The sequence below is a fragment of the Anopheles coluzzii genome, chromosome 2, assembly GCF_943734685.1.
Source record: "Anopheles coluzzii chromosome 2, AcolN3, whole genome shotgun sequence".
Lineage (NCBI taxonomy): Eukaryota > Metazoa > Arthropoda > Insecta > Diptera > Culicidae > Anopheles > Anopheles coluzzii.
Window position 1 is genome coordinate 36,664 of NC_064670.1, and position 22,884 is coordinate 59,547.

At 36.0% G+C, this 22,884-nt stretch overlaps 4 protein-coding genes across 7 annotated transcripts; 3 read left to right on the top strand and 1 right to left on the bottom strand.

Annotated features, from left to right (window-relative positions):
* Positions 1-18: 18 nt before the first annotated feature.
* Positions 19-6,177, top strand: LOC120950250 (elongation of very long chain fatty acids protein 4-like). Its single transcript, XM_040368140.2, has 5 exons — positions 19-5,075; positions 5,156-5,487; positions 5,566-5,671; positions 5,776-5,912; positions 5,981-6,177. Exons 1-5 carry the CDS (start codon positions 5,015-5,017, stop codon positions 6,137-6,139), a joined length of 795 nt encoding a protein of 264 aa, XP_040224074.2. The 5' UTR covers positions 19-5,014; the 3' UTR covers positions 6,140-6,177.
* Positions 6,178-9,404: 3,227 nt separating this feature from the next.
* Positions 9,405-10,906, top strand: LOC120948435 (elongation of very long chain fatty acids protein AAEL008004-like). Its single transcript, XM_040364741.2, has 3 exons — positions 9,405-9,638; positions 9,700-9,893; positions 9,960-10,906. Exons 1-3 carry the CDS (start codon positions 9,578-9,580, stop codon positions 10,539-10,541), a joined length of 837 nt encoding a protein of 278 aa, XP_040220675.2. The 5' UTR covers positions 9,405-9,577; the 3' UTR covers positions 10,542-10,906.
* A 538-nt stretch (positions 10,907-11,444) lies between these two features.
* LOC120948434 (D-aspartate oxidase-like) lies at positions 11,445-12,828 on the top strand. The gene is made up of 3 exons (XM_040364740.2): positions 11,445-11,755; positions 11,833-12,548; positions 12,603-12,828. The coding sequence occupies exons 1-3, from the start codon at positions 11,445-11,447 to the stop codon at positions 12,737-12,739; spliced, it is 1,164 nt and encodes a 387-aa protein (XP_040220674.1). The 3' UTR covers positions 12,740-12,828.
* Positions 12,829-12,925: 97 nt separating this feature from the next.
* On the bottom strand, positions 12,926-22,058 carry LOC120948433 (protein polybromo-1). Of its 4 annotated transcripts, none has more exons than XM_049611247.1 (16): positions 21,866-22,058; positions 21,572-21,718; positions 20,561-21,485; positions 20,063-20,274; positions 19,429-20,000; positions 19,216-19,354; positions 18,775-19,145; positions 18,391-18,712; positions 17,517-17,604; positions 16,768-17,398; positions 16,507-16,679; positions 15,183-15,358; positions 15,048-15,110; positions 14,138-14,569; positions 13,301-13,865; positions 12,926-13,227 (listed from the first exon to the last, which is right to left on the bottom strand). In XM_049611247.1, the coding sequence occupies exons 2-16, from the start codon at positions 21,686-21,688 to the stop codon at positions 12,926-12,928; spliced, it is 5,088 nt and encodes a 1,695-aa protein (XP_049467204.1). In that variant the 5' UTR covers positions 21,689-21,718; positions 21,866-22,058. The 4 variants fall into 4 exon arrangements, with proteins under 4 accessions (XP_049467204.1, XP_040220669.2, XP_040220668.2 ...); XM_040364735.2 differs by having other exon boundaries at positions 20,063-20,289; XM_040364734.2 differs by having other exon boundaries at positions 20,063-20,289; positions 21,572-21,766.
* Positions 22,059-22,884: the final 826 nt, after the last annotated feature.

Consider the following 22,884-nt stretch of genomic DNA (forward strand, 5'->3'; position numbering starts at 1 on the left):
ATTTATCCAAAGGTTTACTGCCAATTGAAACAATCATGTTGAAGCGAGCAAAGTTAACAAGGAAATGAGTAGAATTTTATTACTAAACCACTAATACAACCAATGAACGAAAAAAAAGTAAGGACTGATATGTTGGTTAAAGCTTTTAGGTCACTCGCAGGATGAAGTAAAACATGCGTAAAACAAGTCCTTTGAACATTAGATAATAGAAAAAACCCCATTTTCAAATCATTCCAATATTAGTGAGAGAAAATAAATATTAGCTAATACCCGCCCCATAGTATTGAGTATTGACGCTCTGTTCAAAATGTTGTGCAAAAAAGCGAACAAAAAAGATGGCCAGGCACGGCCCGGTGTTCCAGAATTTTATACAAAGATCCATCAAGCGAATAACAATGGCTAAGTCGAAACGGAAAAAGTAGAGTATAACAACCATATATTTTCCGGAATGAAATAATTGAACGCATTTTTAAATGATATCCAAAGAGCTGCAGTTTTAAACTTAGCAAAACGAAAAATCAGATACGATATTACTAAGGTATTCATTTCATCCATATACTTACAATGAGATAACAGTGTAGAAAACTGCATGTATAGATTTGTGAATAAAAGCACGATGATGAAAATGTAGTTAGCGAAAAACTGTTATACAAAAAATAAAATACACACATGCATTATTGATCCTATTACCATGAGAACTAAAGATGAGTGTTGTGTTAAGGTATAACTTTTTTTTTTATTTCGAGCAAATATTATCTTTACGAATTACAGTCTTTCCCAGAGATACGTGACACTCGAGCTACGCGAATTTTTAATTTTGACTTATTTACGATATACGGGTACAATTTTCTCTAACTATTCTCAAATGTAAAAATAAATTGCTTTTTTGCTCAAAGTTTGAAAGTACTGTAACGACAGAGATAACAAAATTTTCTACATGATTTGTATTCAATTAGAAATTAATTAACACATTTAAGTAATAACATTAATAAATTTTATAATGTATTTATCAGCCATATTTTGTCTGAAAAAAAACGTGATATTGAATTACACAAAAAAAGAGTTTCGTGAATGTTTGAGGAACACATTATTCGCTCAATTCGGGGAATGGCTGTATTACAAACAATTGGCATAACGTTGGCACTTCTGATGCTAATTCTTAATAATGTATCAGAATGATCAAAAATTTATTACAGGTATACATACTCTTCCTGTACAATTTATGAACTAATGGAGAGACGGTGGATTGATGGAATGAGTGAGTATGTTATTGTTGAGCAACATGCATTTGCACTACTTTGTGGTGTGGTAAACTGCTGAATGTGGTCTATAACTGTCCTAAACTTATTTTGATGCTAAAAGAAGGTAAAATCTTGACTTCAATCGTCGCTCGCAGATGGTATGTTGTTATGTTGGTGAAACGGTACAGTGTAAAAGCATCCTTCGACCTGTCAAAGGATTTATTTGACGTTATTTGACGTTCTACTGTTTTTACACGGACATTCGAAATACGCGGTGCTGGCAAAAATTTGCTACAATCGTACAACGATAATGATGTGACATTCATATCAAAAACCTTGATTGGATTTTTTTCAATTGAATTAATGGTATTGCCGCTTGGCCTCCGTCGTGCACCGATCTTTGCGGCTGGTCCTGGCGATGCCGTCGGCTTCTGTGCGGTAAATGTTTGTCCTCTACCTTCCCGTGTTGTCGAAAGGGATGGACGAAGTGGAGCCGCCGACCACGGAGACCTTCCGCAGTGTCTTTAGCGACAGAGATTAGCGCCTTACGGCTGCTTTCCAGCTAGCTTGCAGGGGCCTATGCGGACGTAAGAGGAATCCTGCCAATGTCTAACACCTTGGTCAGATGACACGAGGTGACAAGACGGGTAGAACAGGAGAAGATGGTGACCACGCCTTATCGCCAAGTAGTGTCCAGTCGAGATAACCTTGGGTAGGGTCTCGAAGGGAGTACGAAGCATGCGTGGATTGAATCTACTTTCGGAATCGGAAATAAATCGCTTGCACATATTTCTCCTTTTTTGCTACTGATTATTTTATTTCATCGAACTGATTGCAATCGATAACGAGGTTTTTCTGGGAAAATATAATATTTACATCCTTAACTGAAGTCCTTTTCTATGATTTCTAAGATTTGTGTGCGCAACTTCTCCGACTTGCGCATGCCACCGCGCAGCGCTTTTAAAAGCATTCTGCTTTGAACCGGTTTTTTAATTGTTTAATTGTGTATTACTCGTTCAATGGATAACAATGGATCCGTATGAATGTTCTTAAGTCTAATATTAGTTTAAAATAAGTAGTAAGATCATCTCAATAATTCGCTTCTAAGGCAGTTTTTAAAGGATTGCACTGAGGTTCCAAAATCAAACAAATGACGAACTTCGTTAAACACCCTAATCATGGAGTTGAGGGGATCTCTAGATCCATATCCAGTTCGACTACGGTTCAGGGCAAGTAACGGACGTGAGCGAAGCTGAACAGCAGGCGCGTAAAAGATTAACTGCTGAAGTAGGGATGGGCAGTCGATGTTACTTTGCAGTAAACCAGCCACAAATAGTTGTTGTGTGGTACGGCGTCGGATGTGGAGCGGAAGCAGTCCGAGGAGCAGAAGTCGCGTTTCATAAGTTGGTAACTGACTGCCAGGTGGCCAAGGTAACAAGCGTGTTGCGTATCGGGATAAGGGACGCTGTATCGATTCCATTCTCTCAGAAAGTCTTTGGGTTGAGGGCTTCCAGACGACACAGGCGTATTCGAGTACCGGGGGGATAATACCACAGTATAACGCTTTGATGCAGACTGGGTCTTTGAAATCTCTTGTTATCCGAAACAACATGCCAAGCAATTGATTACCTCGGGTAATCACCTCCTCTGTTTGCTGGTCAAATGACAGCTTTGAATCAAGTATGACTCCGAGATCCTTCATAGCATTAGTGCGTTCTATTGGTAAACCGTTAACTGTGTAGCTGGTGTTCTTAATTTCTCGTGCTCGTGTGAATGAAATGACTCGGCATTTTTCAATGCAGAGGCTCAGGCGGTTTCGATTGCACCATTGGTGAAAATCGAGAAGGTATTGTTGTAGCTCGGAGTGGTCTGTGTCATTTTTTATCGTCATGTAGATTTTAATGTCATCTGCATACATTAAATGATTCGCTGCTGGTACTACATACGATAGGTCGTTGATGAACAGTACGAACAGTAGTGGACCCAGGTTGCTACCTTGTGGCACACCAGATGATGCAATGAAAGACCTTGAATGGCACCGTTGGAAAGATACAGCATACTATCGATTGACAAGGTACGATTCTAACCAGCATATTAAATTTCGCCCAAGTCCCAACTTATTCATCTTGGCTAAAAGGATGTTGTGATCGATGCTATCAAAAGCAGCCTTTAAAAAAGGTTTTGTCGGCTTAGTAGTAGTGATACTACTAGGCTCCACCTAGGCTCATCGGCACTCACGTCGCGTGAGCGGCAGGTATACAAGATACACGCTATGCAAAGTGCCCCATTTCTAAATGATCTAAGCTTTAGTGCCTTGTAATATTTTCGAGTTTCATTTTTGTTCATGAATAGTTGTTAAACCTATAGTTATTGATTAAAATAATATTCTACTAATGAATAATCCATTCATTCAAAGTGAACTGTTCGTAAAACCATTGAATTTTGTAATTTTTATATGAATTTGACATTTCTTGGACCATTATCCATGGAAATAGATTTACCGGAAACCGACCGATCCCGAGCTACCCGGATAATCCACGTTCTACTGTACCTTGCATCGGATGCGATCTTATCAGACTGATACGTCAAAATTGTATACGGGATTTGAAGATAGCATCGTAGCTAAAATAATTATGTAAACTATTAAACTCATCCAAATCATCGAGATAGCAGTTACAGTATACGCTCGGCAATCCGCACCTTTTTAATCCGCACCTCGATAATCCAATAATCCGCACCTCGAAAAAGCAGTGAACTATGATTTAAAAATAATAATATTAATGATGTCAAAACGTCATTCGATAATCAGCACTCAATTAAGTGCGGATTACCGATGGTATACTGTACCAGCACTTCCGATAAAAGCGCACTGACACCAACCATAAATAAATAGGGTTTCGAATGTTCACTAAATTGATTCTATAATTCATTCAGCAAATATCGCATTGGATCTGAGCTGATTACTTATAAAAACTACAAAAAAAAAAAAACAATACAATTCTAAGACGCATAACATCGGTTAACCCAGAAGAGAGGAGTAAATTGAAGAGCTATGTTGCTCTTGGCATTTAAATTTCCGTTTTTATTTAACCCAATTAGGTAATTTGCCTTCCAGAACGGTTGCTAACAGTATAGCACCTTTTGTCTGATATTATCAGCTACTTGGTTCCTTCCTAAATAAAAAACAGCTAAATACTTGTGACCAATAGTACACTTTATGTATTAGTAAGTAGCTATTGCTTTCCAAACGGTTGTTGCAATGGTACAGTGTATTGGAAGTGTGAGAGCGTACGCTATTTAATTTATGCAATATATTCAAGAGGTTGAAACTAAGACAAGCCCTCAATGCATGACCACGACAAAGAGAGTTTTTTTTGTTTTAAATTAAGCGTTACGTTCGTTATTTTTATGCTACTGGTTGGAACAGTTGATTGCCTTGTTGTAGACTTGCGATTCATTCTTAATTGAACATTTGGTCATTCAACAACTAGATCGTGAAAAGAGAGTTTAGGCTAACAGTTGTATTATCAATACTGCAGATTGCCGATTAGTTTCGTGAGCATACAAAAGATATGCTGTAGTTATAAAACCGTTTATGAACAATCGGATACGTTGTCGTAAATTGTAAATAAAAAAGCTTGCAGTGCGACATCATTTTGTTATGTAATAAATAGGTTATATACATCGTGCATAGAGTACACGAGCACAAGTTGGCCGTTTCTGCATGATTTCAAGGTTGGATACTTTTAACCTTATTGACTTTTGTCACAACTATGGCGTTGGTGCTGCGAAATATTTATCAAACATTCAATTACTTTTTCACCGAATACAAAGGTATGTAATCCTTCCGTTTTGTTAAAATAACGTGTAACGATTCTGCGCATTGTTATATTTCATTTGTATGTGAATTTCAGATCCTCGAATCGAAAATTATCCCTTGTTAGGATCACCATGGCCAATCGTAATGATAATAATATTATACCTAAAGTTCGTCAATGATTGGGGTCGCCGATTGATGAAATATCAGACTCCATATGATCTCACTATAGTTATGAATATATACAATCTGATACAGATATTTTTGAACCTTTACATTGGCATCGTAGGTGGTTTAAATTCTTATTTTGATCCTGACTATAGCTGGAGCTGTGAAACGATCAATCAAAAAGACAACCCAGTGAGGCGTAAACTTATATTCATCACGTATCTTTATTTCATTTCAAAAATTATCGACCTTCTAGATACGGTAAGATTTTCATAACATTTAATGCCATATTTTGAATTTTGTTGTTTTTTTCTTCAACTTTTTTTTCCTACATTTCAGGTATTTTTCATATTGCGGAAAAAGTATAATCAAATTACTTTTCTTCATACGTATCATCATGCTGGAATGGTAGCTGCTACGTATATTTTTACAAAATTTTTAGCAGGTATATATGTTGTTATGGTTAATCAGTCACAACCATTTAAAGTAAACGGCATACTTAAAATAAAATATACATAAAATTGACTGATCTAACATCTTGTATCACAGGAAGTCACGCAACACTTCTAGGACTTATAAATAGTTTTGTGCATGTCATCATGTATTTTTACTATTTCCTTACATCGTTTAAGCCTGAATTGAAAAAATCAATTTGGTGGAAACGGCATATAACGCAAGTCCAGCTGGTAGTATAGCAATTATGAGATTTTATAAAACTACACCAATTTTAAAATATTTTCATTACGTATTACAGATCCAGTTTACTATTCTTATGCTACATTTTGGAGTTCCTTTGGTAGGAGGATATTGTGATTTCCCAAAAACTCTCCTGTTCATTGGTTTTACACAAAATATGTTCATGTTCACATTGTTTGCCGATTTTTACATCAAGACATACATTAAAAAGAAGTAACATAGGTTAAAAAATAAAATAACCATATTCTAAAATAAGTCTTCTTAATTATTTGTGCCCATACTCTTTATTTGTAACAGTAATTATTTAAATTTGTATGTATGTATGTACAGTGTTTCAAATTTCAAATATTACACTGTATGTGTTGTTAAAAACGTACTCGAAGAATAGAAGGTTGTATATTGGTTGATACTCAATAAGCCTCGAAGTCCCATGTAGGCCAGTAAGGCCACGTTCGTCGTTACGCGAATAAGAAGAAGAGAAGATATATTAGAATTGCTTGCCGTGACTAGAGTAACGGCTATGTGTTTCAATTTTGTTTAAAAGTATATTCGAATTAGAAAGAGAAGATATATTAGAATTGCTTGCCGTGACTAGAGTAACGGCTATGTGTTCCAATTTTGTTAAAAAGTTTTAAATAATCGAACTACTTTTAATTTGGTAATAGTTTGTATAAATAATTACTCTTTTTGTCTATTGATTTTTAAATTTACTATTTTAGATGCTAATATCGTTGATGACAATGAAATTATACATAACGGAAAGAAATTAAATGAAAATTCTGTGAATTGGCCTAACATAAAGGAGATACGTAGTTATGTATGTAGAAGTAGAGCAAATATATCAATTTGTGCATAACATAGGTTTTATTTTTTATACCAAGAACAAGTAAGCAGGAAAATTTCACAAAAAGATATGAAACAATTGAAAATTGAACAATTTAAAATTCAAAACACACAACAAATTCTTACAAAGTGAGGTTTCAGAATTTGAACTAAAAAAATTGCAGCATTGCACCAAAAGTGTATAAACCGAGATGAACCAAAAGATACATCAAATGTATTGGTAACGTTGATTTGACTGATCAACATTATTATATCAATTGTTTCCTCTTGTATGATAAAAAACGGCGATGGATTGTTCAAGGGGCATTTATATCTTAAACGCCTATTTCAGTTGTAACCACCATAGAGACGATAATATGTTAAATCAATTTCCAATAAAAACTAACTTATGAACCAACTGAAAGAAAGCTTTCATTATAATAATCAGTCAATGATGGTCAATGACAAAATACGATTGAATAGTAGGCTATACAATACATCCTATTGAATGTAAAATTGATTGTTAAAATTATTAAGTCGCTTTGAAACTAACGGAGTCACTGGGAAACTGTAACATCATTGACTCATAGACATGTTTGTTTATTGAAAAATTACCCGTCCTCCGCGAAGGTGTGAGGAGAGCCTATTGTATTGCCGCATTCTTAATATGTTTCTAAATTTTGTCACTCTTGAAATGTTAATGGTAGTCAAAAAATTATGCAAGTTCGTTAAATCTCCTTGACATGATGACTTACAGAGGAACCCCTCATAACAAACACCCTTTATAACGAGTTTTTTGCGTAGCAAATATTAATCCTGATTGATACCACTTTTAACGAAAAAAATCTCACATAACGAGCAATTTCAATTGTACTCTATGTACATTTGCTGTATTTTATAGACGTAAAATGACTTGTACGGAACAATAGAATTTGTCATGTTCAAGGAATTATTGTATAAAATTCGAAAACGATTATCAGTAATCCGTTAAAAAAAATGGATACGTAATAATGGCAAATAAATAATGGACTGTATATATTAATTATTCCAGTTATCAGTATTATGATTATGTTTTTCATTTTTCATACCAGCACATCTTCGGTGCTGGAACCAATTATTTAATTTTTCATACTCTTCTTTCTTCTTTTGCCTCAACAACCGATGTCGGTCAAGGCCTGCCTGTACCCACTTGTGGGCTTGGCTTTCAGTGACTAATTGATTCCCCCCCATAGCAGGATAGTCAGTCCTACGTATGGCGGCGCGGTCTATTTGGGGATTGAACCCATGACGGGCATGTTGTTAAGTCGTACGAGTTGACGACTGTACTACAAGACCGGCTAAAAAAAACCTGTAACCTCAAAAAACCGAAGTTAATTTTTTATACACATTACATTAAAGGAGTTTTTCGTATAGGGGTTACTGGATCGGATTAAACTCATTATGCGAGGATCCACTGTACTTGGTATACTCTAAGCAACAAATATCTCAAATATGAACTACAATTGGCATTACGTAAGGCAAATATGTTTGTTGGTTTGTCTGATATGCTAAAATATTATCTTCAAAATAACTAATTAATATGTTTTTGAATTATACACGAACTGTTCAAAATTGCTCATAGGTTCAAGTCTCTCAAATACAGAGCACAGATCGGCTATGAGGAGAATACATTACTACAGAGCACAGAACATTATTGATGTGGGTCGCAGATAAACAGTATAGGTGGCTTAAGTCTAAAGTTGAAGAGCTAAATATGAAAAATAATAACGGTAAGTATTTATAATGTTCATTAAGTTAAAAAAACAACTGAGTAATGAAGCCGCGTAAGGGTACAATCGTAACATAACTAAATTTTGTATTATAACACACGAATCGGGCAAACAATTGAATTTATCAAAAATGTGGTAATTTCCAAATGATTACGTTAAAATATTAAATATTAACTATATGGCGATACGAGGAGGAAAAGCAATTTAGTATTAATGAAAACGATCTTTCATATATGTGCATTGTAACTCGTTAGATAGTCGAGTGTTGTTGTGTGTATGAACAAATTCCATTAGTAAATGTAAAGTACAGGTATTCCCCGATATATGCTATTAATGTGGACCGGAGGCAATAGCTTATCTCGAATATTAGCGTATGTTAAATTTCGAGGTTTTCAGTCAAATTATAGGTAATTTTCGTAACACTTCCGTTTTGCTTGAAGTGGTAGGTTTTAGCCACTAAATTAGCTATGTGATCTGATTTTAACTAAAGATTACAATTGACACTTTTTGAAATGGTTTTTAAAATTCGACCAAAAGGGAATTTACTTTGCATTTGATATTCGATGTGTCAAATTAGCACAATTTGCTGAAAGAACTGTCAAATTTAAAACAAAGCGTATAGCGAAATCGCGTATATAGAGTATGGCGTATATCGGGGAATACCTGTAGTAAATGCAAATTAAAGAAGACAGTTGCATTATTTTTGTTCAACCAATGATGTAACGTAACCACTCATTTGACCGCTATTTAACGCTACTTCCAGCTACTTCAATGGTGCAACTGTTTGAACACTTTTCAAAGCTGAACAAGCAACATTTCTAAACCAGTAATGTCTTTTTAACAGACATAATAACCTCTTTGATTTGCCTATAATTTGTATCGTTATGCAATCAATTTATTTAGATTGCAAAACCATGGTTCTGCACAACCATTGCACACTTCGAATTAAAATTGGTTTAAAAACTCTACTCTAATCATCGATGCAGAGCAGTAATAAGATACTAGCGTAAGGGAAAGCAGTTCTAATATCGCCCTATATTGTGTATAAAGTTGAACAGTGCACCATGGCGACATTCGTTAGTTTTGTTACTAAAAACTATAATGATTTATTTTTTAAGCGAAGAGGTAAATATTGTTTTCCGATAAAATAGGTGGAGTGAGTGTAAGCAATGATTTTATTTTGCAGACGAACGTAGCGTTCACCTTCCCTTGGCTGGATCGCCTTTATTCATCATAGGTATTGTTTGTACATATTTATGCTTCGTCCTACAGTATGGACCGCGGCACATGTTAAATCGAAAACCATATAATGTTCTGAACATGATTAAGATCTACAATCTAATTCAAATGATTGCTAATATTACGCTATTTCTACATATTGTAAGTCTGGTGGATCATTTCTTCGTAAAAATGAAACTTTTTTATTTAAACTAATTTTTATTGCAGTGTTATAACGTATTCCTATTGTACGATAATTTTTCATTCCGTTGTCAACCGATCGACTACTCAATATCTAGAGTAGGGATGGATGAAGTGTACTTTAGCTACGCTTATTTCTTACTCAAGCTGCTCGACTTAGCCGATACGGTGTTTTTTGTCTTAAGAAAAAAACAGTCCCATGTTTCATTTTTACATGTCTATCATCATTCATTTATGGTACTTACTACATATTGTGCTCTAGTATTCGTTCCAGGAGGTCATGTTTTGCTGCTAGGTCTTTGGAATACACTAGTTCATGCAATAATGTATTTTTATTATTTTCTTTCATCGCTAGGAGCACAAAACCATAGCATATGGTGGAAAAAATACCTAACTAGATTGCAGTTAATTCAGTTTATTCACCTAGCTTTTCATTTTGGACGCCCTTTACTCAGTGGCAATTGTAATTTTCCGAAATTTTGGCTTTGGTATGGCTTTTTACAAGCAATTTTTGTACTTGGATTATTTTTGGACTTTTATATCAAGACTTACAATAAAACAGATAAATCTATAACAAGTCAGCGTCATTGTGAAAAAAACGCAAAATAGAATAGAAAAAAGACTGCTACGAAAATATCGTTGTTTAACCGATGCAATAGGCCTTACACAAAAAGCTTCCTGAATCACTAGCTGAAAGATAGATATGTATAATATATTACCAATGCCATCATCCATATATTAAATTCAGTACATATTGCTCTCAAACTGTATACATTGTACGGAAGTATATACACATACGGTCTTGGTAGGCCTCCTTCATACTGAAACAATATGCTTTCTGCTCAGCTCTGGAACAAAGCGTTATACTAATTTCTTGATTTTTTTCTGTAGTGAGACATAATATGTAAAATATTGTCAATATTATTTGGTTTTAAGAAGCAAAATACAATTTGAGGACATTATTAATTTTTTAATCACAAAACGGATTTTCTTGCTATGGGTAATCAATAAGTCTCTGATAAGACTCGGATAAGGTGGTACAGGCAGACCTAGACCGACAATGGTTGTGATGGGTAAATTCAACAAATATATTCCGCCAAAATCAAAAGCGGCTCCGGAAAGTAGGTGCAAAACTCTAAACTGGGAACCGGCCGGAACCGCTAGTCGGCGGCAGTCGGAGCCGTCCGGAGTCAGAATAGTCGGAGTCGTCGAAGTCGTCCGGAGCAGTCAGAAACGTCGGAATAATGGAAATAGTGGGAGCCGTCCGGAGCCGGCTTCGCCTACCGATTAGCTCCGGACCGAAATCGTCGGATTGATATAGCCGGGAACGGAGCCAGTGTAGCAATTTTCGGATATTCAGTGTAGCCGTGGCTTCGATTTCGCGAACCTATCTCTACTACATTGCATGTACATTTTATTCCAAGGTTGGGGAGAGATTTGAACAATTCCATCATAATGGAGATATGATAAAGTCTTTATCTCATTGACCATTCAATTCGAACCGATGTCGATATGTATGATTCAGGCGACAGTAAAGCTTCAATCGCACAATCTTTCATTTGGTGTTTTGATACTACTGTAACAGTGTTAAGTACTATTTCACGTATTGAACGAATAACAGTGATGGCTGCAGAACAATTACACTTTGTTATTTTAGGAGCTGGAATAAACGGATTGTCATGTGCGGTTCGTTTGTCACATGAATATCCTCGTTCAACAGTACATATTATTAGTGAACATTTTAGCCCCAATACTACTAGCGACGTTGCGGCTGGACTATGGGGACCGTACTGCCTAGAAGGAACGTCAGAATATGAATGTAGGTAAGTATTTTTAAAATCCATCTAAAGCCATCTCGAGTTTTATAAAATCAAAACCTTCGATGTCAAATTCGTTTCAGGAGTTGGGCACAGGAAACGCACAACTATTTCCTACAGCTTTGGCAAGATGGATATGCTGATAAGTGCGGAATTTGTTTGGTGCCTGTTATAGAATTATTTCATAGAGACACATCTTCTCCGTGGTGGCGAAATATTGTATTCGGATTTCAAGAAATGTACCTAAGTTCTGATGATTTCGATCTCGCTCATCAAACGAATTATCGGAATAGCAAAAGCGTTGCGTTTATGTATACAACGTTTACCTGTGAGCCTTCGAAGATTATGAAATGTTACATTGACACTTTATCTAATCGAAATGTAAAATTTTATCAAAAACGATTGCAAAGTATCAATTGCCTGGAAATGTTAAACATACAGGCAAATGCAATCATTGTCAATTGTCTGGGATTGAATTCGCAACACGTTTTTAACGATCTTGAATTATTTCCTGTACGTGGTCAGGTTCAAAAAGTAAAGTCGAGTTCCGTATTTCATTCGTTTGCCAATGAATCATGTTACATAATTCCTAACACAGACACAGTGGTTCTGGGGGGAACTAAACAGAAAATCGATAGTCTACGTATAGACCCTAATGACCGTTACTATATTAGAGCGAATTGTTTCGCAATTCAACCACGCTTGAAAAACGCAGCAATTGTAATGGATTGTGTTGGATTGCGACCAGCCAGGTCTTCCGGAGTACGTTTGGAAATAGAAATTATTAGTTTTGATAATGGTAAGATTTTATTAATTATCCGTACGCATCATGTATAATTGTTTCTTGTTTTAGGTCAGAATCATGCTGTAATACATAACTATGGGCATGGCGGCGCAGGAATCTCTCTTGCATGGGGTTGTGCAGGAACCGTAACACGCTTGGTGCAACAATACATCGGTGAAACGTCGATTACTCGACTGAAATTATAGTCAATGCAAATTATAGGATACTGCTTACATACAGAAAGAAGTTGTTACTCCTAATTTTGATGAAACAAATATAATATATTTAGGAAATATACTAAGAAAGTTTATCAAATATTCATTTTTTTATGTGAAATAAAAAATTGAAATAACTTATTTTAGCAGTTGACACTACAGTAAAATGGATAATGTTTAAAAACGATCAAATTGTATAACATCTTTCATCATGAAATTTCGCAAATCCCATAAAGCATCAATTACAACCTCGGGGCGATCTTGACCACGTTTACCTAGCCACTGTGATGGAAGTCTGTTGACATCAGTATTAGGAATTGATTCTTTTCTTGCTGTGAACGTTTTTTGCCACGGCGTTATATATGTTGATTTCTGTTGAAGCCTCTCTATATATTTTATATATGCGTCAGAATGTAGCACTCGCTGTGGTCGTGGTGGTACTGTTACAAATAATGGTTCCGCCGGTTGACTCGAAATATCTAAAAGTGCATAGAATGTGTAATAAATATATCAAACGAAAAACATTCAAAAATTGTTTCAGAAAAATCTTACAGCTAAAGTATGGCGTAGCAATCGTACTGCCAATTTGTTGTGCATTGATTCCATTTGCATTGGGCATCGATGGAGGTTGCTGTGCGTGCATTGATTGAATTTGATTGACACCAGGGTTTTGCGATGACAATGCCATAAGGTTTCCGCTAGTACTATGCGATGAATGATTTCCTACGTTACCCATTGGTTGCAAGGTTATCATTCCGATGTTATTGGTGTTCGTGTTACTTCCACTCATTCCTGCATTATTTCCAATCTGTATGCCGGATGTAAAGCGCTTAGAATGTACGTAGTTTTTGCTACGGTCCTGCGGTTGAATTAATTTGCTAACTCCTTTCGTTAGATGTACTTCTTTGACATGTTTCACAAGTCGTGTAACAGATGGAAAAGGAGGCATATTTCGTCGAAGTCGTACACAATTTCTCCAGATACAGATAAATTCTTGTTCAGTTGGCGCTACGAAGGACTTGTAAACACATCCTACACCTTCAGCAATGCAATGCTCAGAGAATTCCGCGGGATCCTCAAACTGAAAGTCACATTTATCCCAACAGCACTCATACGCCTGTTTATGAAGTAAAATTGAGAAATAAAAAATAAAATAGAGAAAACAGATGATTTTAAGCTTACAGTTAGTAGTTTAACGTCGTAAAAACGGCCATAAAGCTACAATTATTAGAAAGAAACACAATGAAAATCTTGCGCACAAAATAGAACTGATAATATCTACTTATTGTCAAGGAAAATTATTTATCACATCTGAAGGATTTAGCATTGAGAATGTTTAAGCAACTTAAAAACAACATAACAACAAAAATAATAAAAAAAACACCATACATGATTGGTTATGATGTCCTGAATGATTGGACTCTCGGTCTTGAGGTTCGCTGGGCTGGGACAATTTGATTCACCCATTTCAGCTGCATGTTTTGCTGCGCTTTCTTCATTCATTTTAATGGCGCGCTGCTCCCATATAGTCTTCTCTTGATCGCTCAAATTACGCCACTCGTTTCCGACTATTCGTGATACGTCACCGAACGTTGCTTCCGGATTACTGGCACAGATAGTCTTCCGATGTTCACTAGAGTACAATATGTAGCCTGTAACTAGCTTCTTGCCCGGCTTAGATGTCTTTTTGGTGGTCATCGACGGGGTACTGGTGTTGATAGAATGTGTTGGATGTGGCGATGCCGTCATGATTGTGTCCGAGCCAATTGACGGAGGGCCATCGATTGAATCATCGATGATACCAAAGTCGTCCTTCATGTCCTGTAAGATTCAGGTGGGGCATAACAGCACAGTTTGTGATGATTTTTAACTTTTCAACACCAGCTTTTAAATATCATGATATTGTGTTAGATTATGTTATTTCCTCCTCCATGTAATTATATGATAACTGGCGGAACACATTTTACTTTATTTGGCTTAATAAACTATGTTGTTGGTTAGGTACGTATTTAAATCTGAATTCATTGTTATGTGATAATCTTTACAGTATTGTAAAACATAGTCAATATTTATGAGGTTGTGCAAAACAGATAAACAAGCATTTTAATCGAAAAATAATAAACTAAAAATATATACAGGTTCATATTCACTTTTAGTCAGATATGCAACCGCTTAATTCAGATATGTTAGGCTACGTGTTAAGTCAGTTAGTAAGTACAACTACACACTCAAGAAATTCGTCAAACTACTGAAGACCAAACATAACGGATGTATTTTTACAAGGTTTGCATTTACGTACCGTCAAATCATTCGCCGAAATCGGTTTATTCTCCTGGGCTGAAGCAATCTCACCACATGTGACCTTTTAGGATGGGCATAAGCGTAATTGACCTTTAAAATTTTATCTCAGGATTTTATTGTAATAAAAGATTACCTTAGGAGGGTTAATAGGACGTCGGAAATGATATATTTCATCTGTTGTGACCATCTGACTGTGAGTAAATTTACGTAATCCAGAAGGAGCGACAATCTTTCTTATTTGTTTTTTGAATTCATCGAAAATGGATTCACACATATATACATCTGATTCAGCTATTTCGGTTGGCCTCCCTAAAAAACATTTTTTTCAGAAAATAAAATACTAGAGTCAAGCTGCAAAACACAGTATATATAACTAAAAAAATCAAACGTTCATTCCAATAATATTTGGTGATCATATAATTACCGTTAAACGGTTAATCTTGCTTTTCTCTGTTTTTTTTCCTATAATACGTCTTTCAATTAATCTTGCTTGGATATACGGGGAAAATTAACTTCTTGTACAGATGGGGGCATGGCAAATTTAGGGGGTAGAGACTAGTGTTGAGTTTCTTGACTTTTTCGATGAGATTTATTCATATGAATCTTCAGTGATGAGTGATTCGAATCTCGAATCGACTCTTCAAAGATTCACGAATCTCCAAGGATTTATGAATCTCGAAAGTGACATGAATCTTCAAAGATTCATCAATCTAAAAGATTAATAAATCCATTATATATCTCCAGGGATTCATGAATCTTTAGAGATGTATGATTTGCAAAATAGTTAATTTGCGCGATCTCACCAAACAACATCCTCAACATCTTAAACAACATTTTAAACCCGTCGCGGCTTTAAGCCGCGCATGGACCGTCTCCCCGTAGAAAAAAAAAATAACCCTGTTGCGTGGACTTGTCAAGAAGTCCCGAAAGCCTGTATAGGCTGGCGTGACCATGTAGGTTGTTGCTTCAAAAAGAAGAATAATGAGATGCTCAAGCTCTATGATTTTTTGGAGATGTATGAATCTCATGAATCATGAATGTATTCATGAATCCCTAGATATATGAATCTTTTGATATTCATGAATCTTTCGAAATTCATGAGTCTTTTGAGATTCATCAATCTTAGGTGATTCAAGAATATTTGGAGATTCATGAATCTTTACAACCGGGATTCAGATTTATTCCAAGATTTATTCAGATTCATGAATCTGAATCATTTACCCAGCACTAATAGAGAAGGGCAAGCTCGGAACTGCGTTCATGAAGCTGGGTGCTGAATACAAGATCCTGTCCTAGATCCTATTCTGCAGACTGGCGCCCCTTGCTCCAAATTTAGTCGGCAGTAACCATGGTGGATTTATTGGAATCAAATCTGCCTCCGACCAAACTTTTACTCTACTAAACCAGCGATCGGCAAGGTACGGCAGGTATGTCACAGGTACGACAGGTTTACTTACTAGTTATATACTCGCTTTGATCTAGAACCGCACAACGCCCAACAATTGCTACCGCGGAAGTTGTTTCTTGAATTGTCGAAAGTAAAACTTCTTGCCTATAAAATAGGCGATTTACCGTGCCTGGGACTTCAGGAGGAGTTAGAAGCCACGGCCCTCGAAACAAAACTTTCCCGCTGTAAGTTAAAGAACATTTTAAATTAATAAATGCACGAAGCAAACTCATCAGGCAGATGATTATTCTCGAAAATAAAGCACACTTACTCTTTTGTTTCCCAAATTGAAGTGATCTGTGAAATCGATTGCTTGCCAGATTCAGTAGCAACATACACATAATCGCCGGTCTTCACTACGCCACCACAAACGGTATTGTATTGTTCGTAGTATACATTACCATCCTCAACACCATTCATGTAAATAACTACGTTTGGTTTCTCCTTTTCAGGAATTGCTTCTTGGAGCTGTAATTCAGAAAGCTCTTCTTTATGCTTTTCCACGCGCTCTTTGAAAACCGACATTACACGTTTCACTTCAATTGGTGTTTCTCGTGTTGTTAATTTCACAGGGTCATTTGCGCGCACAAGATTCCATGTTTTGAGTTTTTTAAACGATCTCGCCTTTGAACTATACCGTGATTCGCATACAAATACATCTTTACTGGAAAAATTTTCAGGTTTGAGTTTAACGTAATCTCGTATATGCATTACAAAACACTTATTTAAAGCCTTTGACAATGGAATTTCTATTCGTTGATCACTTTTGAAAAGCTCTTGTTCCATGAATTTCCTAGTCTGAACGTGAAAAGTTTCGTGGGGGCGAAGCAGTAACAAACCATTCATCATTTTGATGTTGTCACTAGTGGTCCACAAGCGCTCTATGTACATTATGCCAGGAACTGTAAAAAAAAAAAACTTATTATTCTTTTCGACAAACAACTTAACACTGGCTCACACGTAGCACGTAATTCACACGTAACAAAAAATAAAATCATCTAGCCTACATCATACACTTACTTTTGTTTTCGGGCAAATCGATGTAGACAAAGTCCCCAGGTGAAAATACTTTTTGATCGATCGTCATACTTTCTCCTTGAGATGGTTGCTAATAAAACAGAAAGCAAAACAGTTCTTGAGAGAAACATGATTCTAAATTAAATCAATAAATTTTACAAAAATAGTAAAACAAGAATATAGGGTACTAAATGGCAGGGGATTTTCATTCCCACCTACGAGTGTGCAAAGTAGATTAGCATTATCTTCTTTATACCCTCAGTGGCGGATATAAGGTATCGGTGGCCCTAGGCGATAAGACGAGTCGAAGCCCTCTATAGATGTTGAGCAAGTGAAGGGCGGTAGTGATAGCATCCAGCTTTTCACTATTGGATAATTCAACAGTGGAGGGGGTATGTTTATATAGATATAAATTTTACATGTTTAAATGCTCTAGTGCTCTTCGCTTTTTGCACAGAAAATCCTCATTTTAACAAAAAATCCTCATATAAATAAAACGCTAAAACTCATAAACTATTGCTTTCAATCAAATAATCTCGAAATATATGTTTAAATTTGCAAACGATACAAAAAGCCTCCGACAAAAACACCTTGAGCGTTTCAAAAATCATATTGCTCTTTTAAAAATAGCTTCGGTGCGGTAAAACAACAACTTTTGACTGATAAATTGAATATTAACCTACTGAAATTCCTTTGCTGACGTTTGATTAGGCCCTGTATTAGGTACCATGCAGCCGGATAGTCAATCTTTGCTACAAAAAAATCTTTGAAGAAAATTCCGTAATACCCAAGGTTTACACTCACAACACGCATACAATACATGTAGAACATTACTATAATATTTGATAAAACATGTTTATACACCCTATACACTTACCACTGCATCACTATCGGTATCCGCTTCTTCTTCTTGTAGTAATTTTGATTGCCGCAGAGACTCAACAGCAGCACTTAAGTGCATCGTGTTATAGCTCAGGGCTGGAGATTCAAGTACATTCACATTTTGACATAATTCATCTCGTTTTTTTATAAAAAACGATTGTAATTCTATTGAATCTTCAAATACTTGAGAATCTGTGCGACTTAGCCGGCGTGCGCGTTCCAGACAACTAAAAATGTCTTCTTGAAATATATCCAAACGCTTATACAATCCTTTATCAAGTCGCCGTTTGATGAGATCCAATGAAATAGCTCGAATCCTGAAACAGAAAATTGTTTAATTGACGCATGTTTTCTAAATTATAGTTTATTTCGTTACTACCTGTTACCATCGCATTCGTCATACTCTGACAACTCAGCTAACGAATCGGAGTAACATCGACCTTCTTCGTCTTGGTAATTATAAAATGTGGTAAAAAGTGACAGTAGAAGTTCCTGAACCGCTTGTTGAACGTTAGGTACCGTTTCCTCGCTACGCAAGGCTTGTTTCGTTTGTATGAGCAATTGTTGCAGACACAGAGCATCTTTGTAAATTTGAGAATCAGGTTCATTGTACTTGCAAGCGTTTTCAAACATGAGCATAAAATCTGCTGCCATATCATCAACGGTTTCATAAATTTGCTGTCGTAATTTTTTTTCGATTTTTTCTATATCAATTGGATCTTTGATTATGTCGTAATAATCAGGATATTCCTAAAATTTAACAACTTAAACAAATTAGCACAGGAAACACAAAAAAAGAAAAGAAGATATGCATTCGTACGTTTTTTGATGGTAGCTTCATAAATATATACGAAAGCTGACGATTTTGCTTCGGTTCTCTGTATTCCCGTATTGTGTCGTACATCTGCTTCAGTTTATTTTCTAGTGGGGTTGAGTTACTTTTGCGTGCCGGTTTAGGACTGGAGATAGACAAGAAATGACATTTAAAAAGGTTACATTTTAGCCATTTCTTTAGATTTGAACAGCATCTTACATTTTTCCTATTATGTTCAGTTTTTTGCTTATTCCAGAGAATTCCTTCAATTTTTCATTGAGTGCTTTTTCCAAGATATTGGCATCTTCATAAATCATTGATCCTTCTTCGTTGTATTTTCGGCAATTTGAAAACATTAGGCGATAATCTCCCACTATGTCATCAATTGTGCTGTACCGATCAGCTTTGATATTGTTTTCAATTGTTGTCATATCAATTGGATGCTGTATGACTTGATAATAGTCAGGATACAGTTTTTTAGAAGGCTTTTCCATAAACAGAGCCATTGGCTGATGATCGTCATACGTAAAACCAACAAGGAATTCATGCAATGATAATAACTTCTTTTTGAGAGACACTGCTGGTGCTATGCGGTTGGTTCTAGATACAACTGTATTACTAGAAACCCCATGAGAAGGAGACCCTACACTCTTAGGCATACGACCCTTTTTACGTGTCGAAGCATGTGTTGAAGAATCGGTATCTTCTTCATCTTCATCTTCGTCGCTCTCTTCTAGATCACCAGAGTCAATAAGCTTTTGATTCAGGATTCTTTGCATCTTTAAGGCATCCTGCAAGGCAATTGAAGAAAAGATATTAACAAAGAGCTAGGAAAATTGTTGGTATCACTTACCTTGTGTATCTTGCTGTTAGGAGCATTAGCTTTTTTCGCATTATCTAACATCAAGTAAAGGTCCGCAGTCATGTCAGTAATATGTGTATATATTCCTTTTTTTAATTTATTTCGTATTTGAGCCATCGATATTGGTTTTTTAATCTGGTTGTAATATTCTGGATGGAAGCGTTTGTTGGGAAGTTTCCAAAGAGCTTCACCCAACGGCGCACCTAAGGCATTGGGATCTATGTAAATATATTCGACAAATAGTGTAAAGTAAACGAACACAAAATGGACAAAAACCAATATGAAATTTAGGGGAAAATACATAAAATAAAATAATGGAATACGAATGTTAAAAAAATGATTGCAATACTAAAAACAACATATTATCTCCATTCACAACAAGCAACAAATAGCAACAAATAAGCAACGGTTTCCATCACAATAATTAATGAAAACAGCAATAAATTTGATTTAATACGAAAAACAAATTCATTTGGATACATTACTTACCATTAGTATTCGCAGTATTGTACAGTTGGTCGAATAATTGCCAAAGTGGACCGTCGCCCTCTGTCTCTATCGAGTCATCAAAATCATCATCGGAAGTATCGATTTCCTCCTTTAAGGCTGCTACCATTGCACTGGACGCCTGACGTGGGCGTTTCAGTGGTGGTTTTCTATACCGTCCCGATTCAATTTCAGTTTTTTTTGCCATAAAAATTTTTTTCAACATTTTTGCATCCTTGTAAATTTGCGATCCAGGTTCATTAAATGTGCATGCATTTTTTGTCATTTGCAACAAATCCTTTTCCATTTCATTGAGGCTTGAATATGCACTGGTTTGAATTTTAGTTGCAATCAATTTTAAATCAATTGGATGGTCTATAATATCATAATATCCAGGATAAAGTTTTTTAGAAGGAAGAAGCTGAAACATATGATATAGATCGTGATTGTCTAGAGGATCTGTTGCAGTCATGACAGTTGCAAAAAGTTCTTCATATGGATCGAAGTCTGACCATTCTTCGTATTCGTCCTCTTCAGTAGTAAGTGATTTACGGGGACGAGTAATTTTACGAGTTTTGGATTCTGACCATCCTTCTTCAATATGGTGTTCTAAAATTCGTTTTTTGTTTGTGTTAAACAAGTCTAATAATTGACAAGCATCTTGATATTCAGTTGAATCTGGCTTATAGAAAGCTTTTGCATTGTTCACAATTAATTCGATATCTGCGGCCAAGTCTTCAACATCTTCATACGAATCTGTTTTCAATTTCTGCTGAACTTTTAACAAATCGATAGGATTTACAACTACTTCGTAGTATGATGGCTCTTGGCGTCGCTTTGGTGCTCTGATGAAAGTGTCACAGAGTGTTGAACCATCCTCTTTCTTAAACGTACGAATAGATTCGTACAGATGCTGGCATAATTCCATCTACGAATAAAAGAAACCTTCATTATTTGGAGGCAAATACACAATTGTACCCTTTACACTGAGGCATGAGAGTATTTCTTACGCACCGGATCAAGCCTTTTCTTCTTCCTCGTAGTTGTAGGAACCGGACTATGCTCGGGAGAGGCATCTTCCTCACTGTTTTCGTCATCTTGCAAAGAGCTCATTCGACGCCGTTTGCTCATGCCAAATATGCGATACTATATCGCAATTAACTACAATGATGACAAAGAAACAACACACAGGAGCGGTAATGTAAGCACCTAAAGATTATAATCTATTTGTAGTGATGCTGATATTCCTACTAAAGGCGTGCCGGCTATAAATCATATTCAAAACGGCAAATGCTCCAATAAACTTACAATATTTGCTTTAAAGAACTTTCGTAACCAATCGTTTCAATGGAACTCCCAAACCTTAAAGAAACGAATGTGTCTTAGATGTCCACAAACTTATCTTTTATTTTATCTCACGCTCAATTTACAAACGCTATGGCTTGGAAAATGCTTGTCTAATTTGAGCTGTCATAATGGAAGCCAAACCAAGGTGGATCTGGGAGATCAAGTGATGGAACCAAGGTGGATTAATGATAACAGGTAATGGAATCTAGAGCATTCCCGTACAACAAATTCGAGCAGTCTGCGAGAGCGCATTCGATCAAGGTGTATGTATAGAGAAGGTAACCGTTCAAGCCTCGCGCGACAAAAAGTAGCTCAATTTTGTAAACAGAGCTACTCGTTTCGCGCTACATTTCTGCTTCATTTCAGGAATTATCAGAATTATCAGGATTGTTTACGAGCCATATTTATTTCAAACGCTGAGTAATAGATTTGAACACATTTTAACCTATTTTTGTGTGTTTTCAAACATATAACAAGTTGGTTGACTGAGTCAAATGAGCTACTTTGATTTACACGGAGTTAAATTTTGAGCTATTTTTTTCACGCACGACGTTATTGCTCCATGTCTATTTGAACGGTAAAGTCATTCAGAACAAATTAACGACAATTGACGACTCGTCGTAACAATACTGGAGGGTCTGGTATAAAAATCGCTGAGGCCTGGAGGGGGTATCGGAAATTTCTCCATCGGAGCTTCTTCCTCGTATTGTGCTTATTTTCGAGTCAAATTCAAGCGATTCCAAATTTCAATTTGACCGTTATTTTTATAATAAAATGAAAAAAACTTAATGAATAAATTAAATAGAATAGAATATATGGTCGGCATTACTTGCTTACAGCATTAAAATATAGAAAGCATTGATTACCTATGAAAATCGTTAATTTTTTGCATCAAAACGTGTGGAATACCCGGGTATGCCAGTTGCCAACTTACGTGTGTAAATCTGGTTGCCAACTCTACGGTTAAAGTTGTCATTGAA

Coding starts and splice junctions, on each gene's coding strand:
- LOC120950250 (XM_040368140.2), top strand. CDS start 5,015: ATGGCGTTGGTGCTGCGAAATATTTATCAAACATTCAATTACTTTTTC. Junction 5,672..5,775: donor TTTTACAAAATTTTTAGCAG/GTATATATGTTG, acceptor CTTGTATCACAG/GAAGTCACGCAACACTTCTA. Junction 5,913..5,980: donor ATATAACGCAAGTCCAGCTG/GTAGTATAGCAA, acceptor TACGTATTACAG/ATCCAGTTTACTATTCTTAT.
- LOC120948435 (XM_040364741.2), top strand. CDS start 9,578: ATGGCGACATTCGTTAGTTTTGTTACTAAAAACTATAATGATTTATTT. Junction 9,639..9,699: donor TTTATTTTTTAAGCGAAGAG/GTAAATATTGTT, acceptor TTTATTTTGCAG/ACGAACGTAGCGTTCACCTT. Junction 9,894..9,959: donor TTACGCTATTTCTACATATT/GTAAGTCTGGTG, acceptor TTTTTATTGCAG/TGTTATAACGTATTCCTATT.
- LOC120948434 (XM_040364740.2), top strand. CDS start 11,445: ATGTATGATTCAGGCGACAGTAAAGCTTCAATCGCACAATCTTTCATT. Junction 11,756..11,832: donor ACGTCAGAATATGAATGTAG/GTAAGTATTTTT, acceptor AATTCGTTTCAG/GAGTTGGGCACAGGAAACGC. Junction 12,549..12,602: donor AATTATTAGTTTTGATAATG/GTAAGATTTTAT, acceptor TTCTTGTTTTAG/GTCAGAATCATGCTGTAATA.
- LOC120948433 (XM_040364735.2), bottom strand. CDS start 21,688: ATGAGCAAACGGCGTCGAATGAGCTCTTTGCAAGATGACGAAAACAGT. Junction 20,290..20,560: donor CAATACTGCGAATACTAATG/GTAAGTAATGTA, acceptor ATATTTACATAG/ATCCCAATGCCTTAGGTGCG. Junction 17,605..18,390: donor ATACCGATAGTGATGCAGTG/GTAAGTGTATAG, acceptor CTGTTTTATTAG/CAACCATCTCAAGGAGAAAG.